At 38.8% G+C, this 14030-nt stretch overlaps 2 protein-coding genes across 5 annotated transcripts in view; both read left to right on the top strand.

Moving 5' to 3' along the window:
- The window catches only part of HERC6 (HECT and RLD domain containing E3 ubiquitin protein ligase family member 6), a 47933-nt gene extending 42676 nt beyond the window's left edge, over positions 1–5257 (top strand). For all 4 annotated transcript variants that reach the window (XM_004681415.2, XM_012724290.1, XM_012724289.1 and 1 more), the window contains 3 exons: positions 2025–2208; positions 2296–2398; positions 4412–5257. In XM_004681415.2, the coding sequence (XP_004681472.2) occupies positions 2025–2208; positions 2296–2398; positions 4412–4623 (499 nt within the window). In that variant the 3' untranslated portion in view covers positions 4624–5257. The remainder of the gene's footprint in view (positions 1–2024; positions 2209–2295; positions 2399–4411) is intronic.
- A 4197-nt stretch (positions 5258–9454) lies between these two features.
- Positions 9455–14030, top strand: part of HERC5 (HECT and RLD domain containing E3 ubiquitin protein ligase 5) — a 60550-nt gene continuing 55974 nt past the window's right edge. The window contains exons 1-3 of the mRNA XM_004681414.2: positions 9455–9719; positions 11250–11370; positions 12000–12076. Coding sequence (XP_004681471.1) covers positions 9455–9719; positions 11250–11370; positions 12000–12076 — 463 coding nt within the window. The remainder of the gene's footprint in view (positions 9720–11249; positions 11371–11999; positions 12077–14030) is intronic.

The raw sequence follows: 14030 nt of genomic DNA, 5'->3' as shown, positions 1-14030 counted from the left end.
CCACCTCCATTTTATTTTGTCTCTTCTGTCCTCAGTCTAATTGGCTCCTAATCAAAACTTTTAATTCTGCATTTCTATATTAATTTAATTACCTAAGTCCTTAGTACAATATAATATGTTTCTGATATTATTTTAGAAATAATAACAAACTCCACTGACAATGATGATAACAGCATTTATAAAGTGCATATTCTATGCACTTCATCAATCACTATGTATCACTTCCCTCTACCCTAATAGCAACTTTCTGAGGTAGGCACTAAATTTTTTCCCCATTTCATATCCAAGGGAAAGTAGGCTTGGATCATTTAGTAGCATGCTTAAGTTCAGACAGCTGGTGATTTTAGAACCAGATTTTGTATCTAACAGATTGATCCAAAGCCCAAGCTATTGACCACATATGGGTCAGCTGCCTGGCCAGGGACCGAAGTTGTTAGTACAGCAGTGGCTGTGATTACTTCATAGTGCTGAGACTTAACCCCTGTGCCACCAGGGAGGCCCAACAATTCTTTTTTAGTCTATTGTCTGCATCAGCTTTATTTTAGGTGTTGGATATACAGCAGAGGAAAAGACAGACAAGATCTGGAGCTTAAATTACAATGGAACAGAAAAACAATACACCAATAGATTATGTACTATAATGTCAGGTAAGGATGAACAGTCTGAAAAAAATTTAAATCAAGATCCTAGAGAGTTACAGGTGAGGTATGCTGGAGTGAGTAACAGCTTTAAGAGCTGATTGTTAAATTTTCAAAAATACTGAGATTATTATTAAAATTTTGTTTGAAATCAATCATGATGGGAATATTTATACCACAGAAATTAGCAAATGCTACAAAGGAGGGTTCCTTCTCTATTGAGTGAGCTGGTTGTTTACCAGTTACCAGCATTCCACTGGTACTCAGGATGATTTAGACAAGATGGTTTGAGACCAATTAAAGGGTGGCATATTTCAAGTGGAAATACCTTCGGTAGCAGCCTTGTCATCAAGAAATTCATCATGCAGTGGAGACAGACTTGCAGAAATAACTGCATAAGGACGTGTGTTTTGAGAGGGGAGAGGGGAGGAATAGCGGACCAAGCCTGAGAGAATCATGTTTATACTAAACTCTGATGAATCCCAGATCTGTAATTTGCAATGAGAAAATCCCTCTTTCTGTTCCCTAGCTACAAGATAAGACAATGAGGTCAGTGTTTTTTGTTTTCTTTCTAAAGATTTATTTTATTTATGCATACAGAACTGGGGTACAGGCCAGAGGTGCAGGGGCAGTGAGAGGATTCACCAGAGACAGAGTGGGGAGCAGAGCAGGCAGGTTGATAAAGGCAGATTGAGGGGAGCAGCAGCCGGTCAGCAGAGGTCTGCCGCGCCATGTGGGTCACCTCCAGGGCCGGGGATCGAACTCCTGCTGTCGTGGCTTCAGAGTGTTTCATAATGTGGTGCTTTAACCTGTTGTGACACCAGGGAGAGCCCTATTTTTATGTTTAACTTAATACTGCAGTGACAGCGTTGCATAGGAATTAGTGGTATAGGATCACACTGTTCGGATGTGTTACCACAAAATACCCATCACCAAAGCACAGAGTCCACTACAGTCCACTGTGCCCCTCCACTTTGTAATACTTCCCCGCCCCTCTAGTAGCTTCCATCTACAGTCAGCCTTCTAAGATTTATTATGGAGGGGGTGGGGTTATTTGATCTTGTTAAAGAGGTTTGGAATTTACCCTAAGAAAATTGGGAAGCTTTTGAAAGTTTTTAAGCAGGGTGACATATTCACATTATGAATAATCACCTGTACTGCAGCAAGGAAATAGAAGGGAAAATGGAGTAAACCTGCTGTCTTCTTTAGGGTTCCCTCTTCTAGCTGGCCAGGTATTTTTATATTGCTGCAGCTTTCAGGATTGTGTCCTAAGCATAACTAATTTATTTTCTGCTAAAATAAAAATGATAAAAATGCAAAATAGAAAATTATTGAGTCACTCTGGTAAATAATGTATCTTTTTTTTTGTTTTTTATTTCCCAAAAGGAATGACTATATTTCTAAGTGTATCGATTACATTTTCAACACTTCTGTAAAGGCAATTTATGATGAATTTCAGAGAGGATTTTATAAAGTCTGTCACAAGGACATTCTTAGTTTCTTTCAGCCTGATGAACTAATGACAACAATGATTGGAAATACTGACTTTGACTGGGAACAATTTGAAAAGGTCAGTGATAACCAAACTGTCCTGAGTTTTCCTAAGCAATTTCTTAATATCCCTCGTAAAAATCATTTTCTCCCTCTTTTTCTCAAGAATTCAGCTTATTGCGATGGGTACTACAAATCACATCCTACTATACAGATGTTTTGGAAAGCTTTCCATGAATTAACTTTGGAAGAAAAGAGGAAATTCTTCTGTAAGTATTGGGTCTCTAATTTTATATTATTTATTATTTATTTATGTTTGTTTTAAAGACTTTTTTTTTTCTGTAGAACTGGGGTGTAGACCAGAGGTTGGGGGTGGGGGTGGGTGAGAGGATTTACCAGAGACAGAATAGGGAGCAAAGCAAACAAATTTACTGCCATACACTGCTAAGAGAGCAGAAGAGGTCTGCTAGGCCATATGTGGGTTAGTTTCCTGGCTGGAGATCAAACTCAGGCCATAGTGGTGATAGTGCTGAGATTTAACCACTAAGCCACCAGGAAGGCCCAATTATATATATATATTTTTTTTAAAGATTTATTTATTTATTTGTACAGAACTGGGGTACAGGCCAGAGATGCGGAGGGTGAGAGGATTCACCAGAGACAGAGCAGGGAGCAGAACAGGCAGATCGACGAAGTACACTGCTGAGGGGAGCAGCGGGGGGGCAGGAGAGGCCTGCCACGCCATGTGGTCACCTCCGGGGATCGAACTCATGCGGATGTGGCTTTAGTTTCTCAGTGCAGTGCTTTAACCCGCTGCGCCACCAGGGAGGGCCCCAATTATATATTTTTTAGCAACTTTCTGAGGTAGGTACTGAATTTTTTCCCTATTTCATATCTGAGGAAAAGTAGGCTTGGATCATTTAGTAGCATGCTTAAGTTCAGACAGCTGGTGATTTTAGAACCAGCTTGTGATAAAATCATCACTCATGGTGGGAACACATTAACAGCTATGCTGTTATAACAGCTAACAGCAGTGGCAGGGTTAGTACCCAGGTACCCAGTACCTTCTAGATCAGTGTTTATTTGCTTACATAAGCTTATGTCCCACTGATTAAAAAAAATAATAATAACAAATTCATCACTATTTTATTACCTCCTCTACACTGATTCATACCCACCTCCATTTTATTTTGTCTCTTCTGTCCTCAGTCTAATTGGCTCCTAATCAAAACTTTTAATTCTGCATTTCTATATTAATTTAATTACCTAAGTCCTTAGTACAATATAATATGTTTCTGATATTATTTTAGAAATAATAACAAACTCCACTGACAATGATGATAACAGCATTTATAAAGTGCATATTCTATGCACTTCATCAATCACTATGTATCACTTCCCTCTACCCTAATAGCAACTTTCTGAGGTAGGCACTAAATTTTTTCCCCATTTCATATCCAAGGGAAAGTAGGCTTGGATCATTTAGTAGCATGCTTAAGTTCAGACAGCTGGTGATTTTAGAACCAGATTTTGTATCTAACAGATTGATCCAAAGCCCAAGCTATTGACCACTAAGCTTCATGGTCTTGTGGTGTAAAAACTTCTGGGAACCCAAAGGTTTCCCTGGGACAGACTGACTGACTTATTTTCTCATCTACTCCTTCCCTTTTTCATTTTTTCTGGAGATAGGTATCTTTCTTTTTGTCATTTTCTGTTGTTACTGAGGGTGTGGGAGGACAATTCCAGTTTCTTTTCAACCAAACTTATTTTTTCACTAACCGAAAGTTATGATTAAAGGGAATTTCTGTTTCAGCACATTGGTTTCATTTGTACCTCCAATGAGTTTATGTACATCTTTCTGCCTCTGACATTTTACTTAGGATCCCCTTCCACTCTCTTAAACCCTCTCCTCCACCTTGAAATCCAACCCTTCTTGGCCTTGAGAACTAGCCAAAATTGAAGTCTCCGGACTAATCCAGTTGTGGCCTTTGTCCCTGTCCTGAGTCTTAGGGCTTTTACTAGGCTCTCCCCCTCATACTTCGAGCTGAGCTAAACTGAAATTTCTTGTACCTTGCTGCTATGTTTTCATGTATGTAATTTTCCCCAAACTAGACCAGAAACACACTGAGGGCAAAGACCAGATGTCATGATTTTTCCATGCTCTAAATGTGCCTACGCAGTTCTTTGTGCACAAGTATACACAGTAAATATTCATTGGATGAGATATCTAGTTTCCTCTTAAGATTTTTTTTAACATTTTAACCAATTTTATGCCTTTCTAGTTTTTCTTACAGGAAATGATAGGCTACATTTAAGAGGTGTAAAGGAGATGAGAATCACAATTCGCTGTCCTGAAACTTTGAGTGAAGAAGATCACCCAAAATCATTGACATGTTATAGTATTCTGGACTTACCTAAATATTCTACCATGAAAAAAATGAAGAATGCACTTCAAGTCATCACCAGTATGAGCAGAGGATTCCAGTTAAAATAGAGAATGCTGTGAGGCCTCACTAATGTCCTCTCACTCTGGATTCTTTTATTCTTCTTTAGATTTAAGAGTACCAACATTCAATGGATTTAGTGAGAACTAATTGATAAAGCTGGATAAAAAAATGAAGTAATGAGTGAGTCACTCAATCATTAATGAGTCAACATTTCCTAATCCCTAACTTACAATTAGATTACTTGCCATTACTCGATCTTTTTTCTGACTAATAATTATCATTTAAAAATAAACGAAATAACAGAGAGATGAAATTACTGCCATTGCATATCAAGGATAGGCCTAGAGTGTATTATGCTACATGAAACAAGTCAGATGGAGAAAGACCATTAACAGTATGATTGCATTTATCTATACAATATGACAAAACAAGTAAATAAAATAAAACAAAATTAAACTTTTAGATACCAAAAAACAGATTAGTGGTACAGAACAGGGAGGGGATCGGCAGGTTGGATGAATGAATACAGGGTATCAAGCGAATGGTGCTGGATGGAAACTAGATTTTAGGTGATGATCATGATGTAATATATCCAGATGTTGAATTATAAAGCTGTACACCTGAAACATATATTTTATAAGTCAACATTACCTTTATAAATATCTATATATGTACTGCCAAAGTAAGCGTTTTAATAAACAAATTTTTTAAACTTATGCAACTAATATTTTCTATAAATGTGAAAAAAGCGGGGAAGTTTGAAAAAATAAAATATAACTAACTCAACATGATTTTGAAACATGTAGATGTAAAATTTATATTTTGGAATATCTTCACAGTTTTGAAATAAGCCAACTGCTGAAAATGTACTTGAAAAATCTAAATGTTAAGGGACTTATTCATTCATTCAATAACTACTTCTACTCAATATCATGTTCTAAGAATCATTCTAAATGATTAGTGTTTCAGTTAAACAGTGAACCCACTAGGAAATCCTATCTTATTGTAGTTGGGGAAATGCCTTAGTGTAATGGCTTTAGAACACATTAAAAGAAAAATATAAGTATGATTGGAATTGGTCAATAAATTTTACAGACAGGTTCTAACATTATTTTTCTTTAAAGATTTTTTAATTTATTTATGCAGAGAAGAACTGGGGTATAGGCCAGAAGTGGAGGATGGATGAGAAGATTCACCTGGGACAGAGTGGGGAGCAGAGCAAGCAGAACCACTGAAATATACTGCTGAGGGGAGCAGCAGGCAAGATAGGAGAGGTCTGCTGTGCCATTTGGGTCAGCTCCCTGTCTGGATTCCAATCCAGGCCACAGCAGGCTATGATATGATAGTGCTGAGACTTAACCTCATGGTCAACAGGGAAGTCCTAAGGTTTATTTAATTGTAGGCTGTTCTATAAATGTCTTCTATTATACCAAACCATACATAAGAAATCTTGTGTCAGTGGTAGTTTGGGAAAGGAAAGAGTATTGGGGTGCTGATGTGGAAAGAGTGCAGGAATTACTTGAGGACAGAAGAGAGAGTATCCATCAAAGACATCAGAAAGTGAGAGGGCCAGTAAGAATATAAGCCCCCAGGCCCTCCCTGGTGGGCCCTCCCTGGTGGGCAGCACAGCACAAAGAAGCTTAAGCCACTTCTGCATGAGTTCGATTCCCACCTGCCCCAGAGGTGACCACATGGCGTGGCAGACCTCTCCTGACCTGCCCACTGCTCCCCTCAGCAGTGTACTTCCATCGATCTGCCTGTTCTGCTCCCCACTCTGTCTCTGGTGAATCCTCTCGCCCTTGGCATCTCTGGCCTGTACCCCAGTTCTGTATGAATAAATAAATAAATCTTAAAAAAAAAAGAATATAAGCCCCCAATGATTCCTCAATTATTTTAAACATACTTAGCTTCTTACAATAAATGGAGTAATGGTTCAGAGGCATTCTATTTGAATTGTAAGGAAAAAACATAAGTTCTAAATCTAAGGGCTCCCCAGGCACCTGACTTTTGGGTTTTGTTTGTCAGGCCTTTTGTCTCCAGCATTAGGAGTGACTATGCTAAACATTTAAGGAAGTGAGCGACCAATTCTTTATGTTCTCTTTCATAAAATAAGAAATCAATCAATCAATCAATCAATTCTATAATGCCTGTATTATCCCAGTACCGACCAGGCAAAGACATTACAGGAAAAGAAAAATATGTCTCTCATGAATAACACACAAAAATATTTTACAAAATTTAACAGGTCAAACATAGCCAACAAAATAGTACAAGGATAGCACCTTGCTATCAAATGAGGTTTAGTTCAGAAGTACATTTGAAAATCCATTATATTTCACCATAATAAGAAAGAAAAATTAGATAATTACCACAATAGAAAAAAAAACTGACAAAATTTGATGGTCATTAATGCATGATAAATACTATTAGCTAATTAAGACCAAAAAGTAATTTCCTTAATCTGATAAAGTCTACATATAGTTAACTTCGTACTTCTGGTGTTAACTTATATGTCTTCCCTTACTAAAACTGGGAATAGGGTAAAGATGTCCTTCAGGTTCTATTCAAAACTGGTCTGGAAATACTAGTACATATTACAGGGCAAAGAAAAAAGAAAAGGCATACTAACAGGTTAGGAAGAAAAAAAAATCTTATTTATATACTACATGATGAACTGTAGAAGATTCTAACAGATCTATAAAATGCAGCACTAGAACTAAGTGTGTACAGAAAGGTCTCAGGATTAATGGTGAATATATAGGAATAATATTTCTATATACTTGCAACAGCTAAATAGAAATTTTTAAAAGTGCTGTTTGCAATATCATCCAAAAAAACAGGAAATATTAGGGATAAACTCAGCAAAATGTTTGACTTATGCTGAAAACTAGAAAATATTTCTAAATTAAGAAGTGCTATTAGAGTGAGAAATGTTCAGAACAGTAACATTTTCCCCAAATTGATCTAACTTAGTATAAACTCAAATAAAATCCCTGCAGCTTGTTAAGAAATTGACAAATTGATAAAAAAAAATGTAGATGTGTGTATACAAAGAACCTAGACCAGTCCAATCAATATTGAAGGAAAATGGGAGGGCACTTGAATGTACTGACTTTAAGAACTCAGAATCTACAGTTGACTACCAAGGCAATGTGGTACTGAACTAAAAACAGACATAAAGATCAAGAAAAAATAAGAAAAAGTCCAGAAATGAATTGATTCGTATATGGACAATATAGATTTGACAAAGACCCCAAAGCAATTCAATGGGGAAGAGCATCTGAAATTTTTAGAAAATTGCAAAGGAAAAAAAAAATCAGTTTTTTGCCTCACACTGTAAGGAAATGTAACAACAAAAAAAAGAGAAAACAACAAAACGTCTAGAACATTTAAGAAAATCTTTGTTACCTGGGTTACAAAAGCATGAATTATTTAAAAGGAAAATAATGATAAGTTTTGTCAAAATTAAAAGCGTTAACTCTTCAAAACACACTTCTAGTGAAATTAAAAGGCAAGCCACAGCCTTGTAGAAAACATTTCAACGCATAAATCTGACAAAAGACTTTGTATATGCAACATAAAGAACGCTATTACATACAAGGAGCTTTTCAATAAGAAGCAATCAAATTAATAAATGGGGGAAAACTGAGGGAAAGAAGAGACTGACAAAGGAGATAAGGCAAATAAGCACATTAAAAGATATTCAATAGCACTAAGCACAGGGGAAATGGAAGTTAAAAACCAGAATAAGACATCATAGCAATTGTCAAATTTAAAAGATTGACAGTACAAAATGTTGGCAAAGATACACGACGATAGAAACTCGTCTAAACTGCTAGAGGAAATCCAAAATGGTACATACAGCACTTTGGAAAAGTTTGTCAGTTTCTTAGAAAGACACTCGTGTACTTACAAACTCACAAAGCAATTCCATTTTTAGATATTTACCCAAAGAAAATGAAAACATTTCTTTACTCTAAGACTCGTTCACAAATATCATAGCACCTCTGTTCATCCGAAAGATGTGAAATGGATGTCAGCGACGAAAAAGCAAATCGTAGTATAGCCGCGAAATGCCTCGACATCAAAGATGTCCAGATGAAACACAGCATGATGATGCTCAAAAGCAGTGTGCTAAGTGAAAACCGCCCGATAGGAAATAGCGCATGATTATGATGCCTTTCATAAGAAATCAAGAAAAGGCAAAAAACTAGATTAACAGAAAAACATCACTGGTTGCCCGGGTCCATGGAGAGAGCCGGGTGGAGGAGCGAGGGGAGGGGAGGATTGAGCGCAGTCTGCAGTTTCAGGGCGATCCCGCGGACTAGAGCCTGGAGCAGAATGCTTGACAGACGTTGGCTTCCCCATCACACCGTCTGCAAATGCTGCAAGAGCGCCCAAGTCAGGCTCCTCCTAGTGGAACCTCTGAGTTTCCTCGAAGGTGCTGGACTTCAGATGGCCACGCCCGTCCGGGCACGCCTTTTCGGGTCGCCCGCTCGCCTCCTCACCTGCCGGAGACCCGTTTACTTTGGTCTCCTCCCGCGCCAGGCTAGATGCTCGCGCTTCACGTGCCTTTTCCATTTCGATTCTGCCCGCTTCGAAAAGCTCAGTCCCGCGCGGCGCTCGCGGTAGAGCCTGGCTCCGCCCCCGAGCTGCACGTCGCGAGCCCCGCGTCGGGCAAGGCGGAGTGGGGGAGGCCGCGAAGCACAGACGCCGCGCGCTGTGGGCTCGCCCTGGCGCCTCCCAGCGACGCCGGGCCAGGGGGCGCGCTCGGCCTCGGCGGTTCCGGGCTCACGTCTCGCCGGGCGGCCGGCGGAGCTCCGTTTTCTCGTGAGGCCTCGGAGCGGAGGCGCGGCCGCGGAGCCCGGCGAAGCGGCGATGGAGCGGAGGTCGCAGAGATGGTCGCGGGGCGGCGCGCGCTCGGGGCCTCGGACGCCCCCCGAGTTCCGCCTCGCGGAAGCCCGGGGTTCCCAGCTCTGGCTATTCCCCGGCGCCGCGGGCCTCCGCCGCGCGCTGCCCCGCAGGACCGAGGCGATGCGCCAGATGTGCTGCACGCAGGGGCGCCTCGTGGTGCTGAAGCGCGGCGGGGCGGCCGTCGAGGTCCACCAGCTGCCGGTGGGGCGGGACGGCGCCAAGAAGCCGAGTGAGTGGGGCCGGGGGACCCCCACCGCGGGCGTGGTGGAGGGGTGGCGGGGGCCCGGGGCCCGAACGCGAAAGGGCAGGAGTTCCAGAGAAGGAGCCGCAGACTGGGACCCGACGCCAGCGGGCCCCGCGTGGCCTGGGTGTGGAGCGCGGGCGCCCCGCCGGGCTCGCCAGGGGGCGCGGAGTTTGCCGGACTCTGAGAAAATGACGGTTCACTCGGCAGCAGGCTGACCGTCGCCGGGGAAGGGACTACGCTACAGGCAGCATCTTCTTTTCGGCCATTCTCCTTGATCACTGGTTCTGTTTCAGAGTTTGCTTTTCACTCACTTCTTTTTAGCACCAGCCTTTGGCTGGTTCTGTCATTTTCACTAAAATACCGTAATTTGCAAGTCATTGAAAGAGTGCTCCTCTCCGTTGAGGTCACGTCCATGGAGATGAAGTCAAGCACTGCAGCTTCTGTTTTACAGATGGGGGAGAGAGCCAACTCCCCCAGTAAGCAAACTCTTAGCAATCTCTAAAATTTTATCCATGGTTGAGTGGATAATTCACTGTGTTGTGGAGTTTAACTTGGATAAAGTTATCCAGCATCTTTTCTTTCTTCGACTGATTATTTGCATTCCCTTTTCGGGGCACTGTTCCCTACATTTCTGCTTGGCATTTGAAAAATTGATGATTTTCTTACTGATTTGAAAGTTATTTGAATATTAATAAAAATAGCCCTTTGTTCGTCTTATAAATTGTAATAATTTTCCCACCTTGCCTTTAGAGGATGTTATTTTATAGCCTACCTCATTAATCTTTTCTTTTAATGGACTTTGTGTTGTTGGAAAACTTCAGATTTTTTAATGTACTCATCTTTATAGTTATTTAACCTGTTTGTTTTTAAAGTGTTTGAGGTATCAGGAAATTAGGGAACAAAAAATTCTAGAGAAACTGGATTTGTTGCTTCAAATGACTAGGCAGATTTTTTAAATTATCATCCTCTTTAAAAATATTGCCCCAAACAATTCTTCCTTTTAAGAATGTAGGCTTTGACTTCTGTGTGGAGCAGTCAAGAGGGGTTTATTGTTACTTGTTTCTGAATACCCAATATGTTGTTCCTAAAATGAGTTAATGTCCAAAAATTAAGTTCCATTTCCTTAATAGATTTTTCATTCCGTGACTAACTTCTTAGTGTGTGTGTATGTATATACATACATACATACATATGTATGTATATATATATATACACATACACATACACACATATATATACACATACACTAAGTCACAGGTGGTCATACTCCAAGCTGCATGGCTATTTTAAGGTTATGTTCAGTTTAAAACAAAAATTTTAAAAAAATTTAAAAAGTCTGTTGTCAAGATCATAGTCATTGTTAATTTGTCTCCATTCGATTGAATTTTTTCAGAAGTTCTTTCTAAGTCACAGTTTGTCTAGCTGAAATTTTTCTAGGTGTTTTAAACTAATAGTAATCAGAATAGTTCTTAATAATCAGAGTGATGGTAGTTTCTGATTGGATTTGCTCTGCAGAGTGCATTAAGTTAGGAAGAAGGATGAAAATACATTCACTGGATCAAGGAGTAGACCACATGCTGATTCTGTCCTCAGATGGAAAACCGTTTGAATATAACTATAGTGCAGAACGTGCAAGGTAGGGAACTTTTTTCCCTTCATTAAAAATTGTTTTAATTGAAATCCAAGGACCATCATAATTTTTCTAGGAAAATGTTAACGTATCATCCTTGTTTCATGCTTTGAGTAGCATCTTAACTAGAGACAGAAACTGACTGGAAGAAGTTCATCAAAAACTACAAACCAGTTAATGTCTCCTAAGGAAGATATCTTCAGTTGTTTTGGCAAAGAAATGATTTTCTTCCTGTATTGGGGCTTTCATGTTCATTCATTCATTTAACCCTCATAATAATCCTGTATATCAGATTTGTAGGAATAAAGTTTTCACCTTGGGAAAAAGTGTGCTGATATGTAATGATATGTGAGGCTTTCCTCTGGAGGATCATGTGAATGATCCTATTTTCATCTTATATTCCTGCATCATAAAAGAGTTCTTAGAATCATACTATTACATTATATGATACACATTATTTTCTTCTTATGTTGCTAGTTAAAACATTTTTTAAATAATAATTTTAGATGTATTGAATGTTAAAGTAGTAAATTTAAAATTTTTTGTTGAGCTCCATTCCTAGTTACAATTAATTGTAAACTCAATTTATGGCTTTCATTATGCCCATTGTTATGAAATTAATTTTCTTTTTTCAGGTTTCATTGCATCTTACAAGAAAAAATTATAATTCAGGTCACATGTGGAGACTATCATTCACTTGCACTCTCAAAAGGTACTTTTCTATAATAGTTTTTTGAAGAGTAAGTATGTGCTTATATTGCTAGCAGACTCTATATGCTTCACTTTGTGAATAGAACAAAAATCTGACTGAATTTGATAGAGTCAGAGCACTTTTTTTTTCCTTTTTACTTAGGTAACATTAGTTTACAAAACTTTGTGGTTTCTACTATACAATTTCTCACCTCACCTTACCTCACACAACACTCACACACGTGTCATACCATGCCCACAGCAAGTGGCCAATCATCACCCACCACCAGCCACCACACCGAGTCTCCTCTGTCAGTACCTCCACCTCTTTCCCCTCTGGTTGCCACCATTCCATTGTTTGAATCCTCAGTGTTTGTTTCATTTTTGTTTGTTCTTTCCCCTTTCCCCCTTTGTATTCCACAAATGAGTGAAATCCAACGGTATTTCTTTCTCCTCCTGAATTGTCCTAATATAATCCCCTCAAGGCATATCCATGTTGTCAGAAAAAAAAATTCATCTTTTTTTAATGGCTAGAGCAGTTTTGTTTTTTATTTTGTTTAGTTTATTGAGGGTCATTAGTCAGTATCTAAGCTTCTGTTTACCCTAATCCTCAACTCTGCTGGTAAGTCCTAGTCCATTAGTTACCTCTGAGCCTCTAAAGAGACTCAACCCTGGTCTTCTGCCTCAGTATTGTTAACCTTTCAGATTCCTAGTTTACAATTATTCACTTTTGAATTGACTTTTCTGCTTTCTTCCCCCCCAGCCTTTATTAAACCACCCATGAGCTTATCCCATCTACCTCCCTCCACTACCCCCTTCACCTTTTCCCACATTCCTTCTGGTAATAACCATTATCTTCTTTTTGCTGAGTTTAAGTTTTTGCATATGTTTTTTAAATATTTGAACTTCAGAGATGAGTGAAATCAATGTCAGTCTTTCACTTTTTGACTGATCTCACTCACTGTAATCACCTGAGATGGTGGCATTTTGTCCCAAATGCCACCATTTCATCTCTGTTCACAGATGTATAAGACAACTTTGAGTATATGTTCCACAATGTTCTCTCTTTATTTTTCTATTGAGGAACTTGGCTGGTTCCATGACTTGGCAGTTGTGGACAATGTTGCTGTATACATAAGCATGGATGAGTATTAGTTTGTATTACAGTTTTCATATATTTGGATAGATACCTAATAGATGTATTGCTGGATCATCCACAATTTCCATTTTTATTTTGAGAAATCTCCCATAGTGTTTTTGACAGGGGCTCTACCAACTTGCATTCCCAGCAGAAGTGGGTAAGTGCTCCTTTTTCATCACAACCTCACCAACATTTGTTCATTCCTTTCTTTTTTTATGTGAGCCTTTCTCACATGGTTTGTGGTATGTCAGTGTGGTTTTTAATTTTTATTTCTTTATAATAAGTGATGTTGAACGTTTTTTCATGTCTGTAGGCCATTTTAATAATTTGTTTAGAGAGTATTAATTGAGGTCCTTTGCACATTTTTTTCTAATTCGGTCATTTGTTTCTTTGTTGTTGTATTGTGTAAGAACTTTGTATATTTTAGAGATTTTTCCCTTGTCAGAAGTGTAATATACAAATTCCACACAAATAATATTTTTTTTCCCATTCTGTAGGTTGCTTTTTTTTTTTGTTATGTTTTCTTTTAAAGTGAAAAATCTTAAGTTTTATGTAGTTCCACTTACTTATTTTAGCTTTTGTTTCCCTTGCTGTTGGGGTTGTATTCCCAAATACATCTTTGTGGTAGGTATCCTACAGTGTGCCCCTTATATTTGCAATGAAGTACTTTATGTTTTTGATTCTTATGTACAAACCTTTAATGCATTTTGAGTTGATTTCTCTATATGGAATCAAATATGGGTCTTGCTTTTTTTTTTTTTTTTTTCCTGCAAGGGACTGTCATGTTACCCAACACTTTTTTTTTTTTTTATTTTTTTTTTTTATTAAAAAGTTT

Source organism: Condylura cristata, unplaced genomic scaffold (assembly GCF_000260355.1).
Source record: "Condylura cristata isolate star-nosed mole 26May11 unplaced genomic scaffold, ConCri1.0 scaffold00012, whole genome shotgun sequence".
NCBI lineage: Eukaryota > Metazoa > Chordata > Mammalia > Eulipotyphla > Talpidae > Condylura > Condylura cristata.
This window is presented reverse-complemented; position numbering and strand designations above follow the sequence as displayed.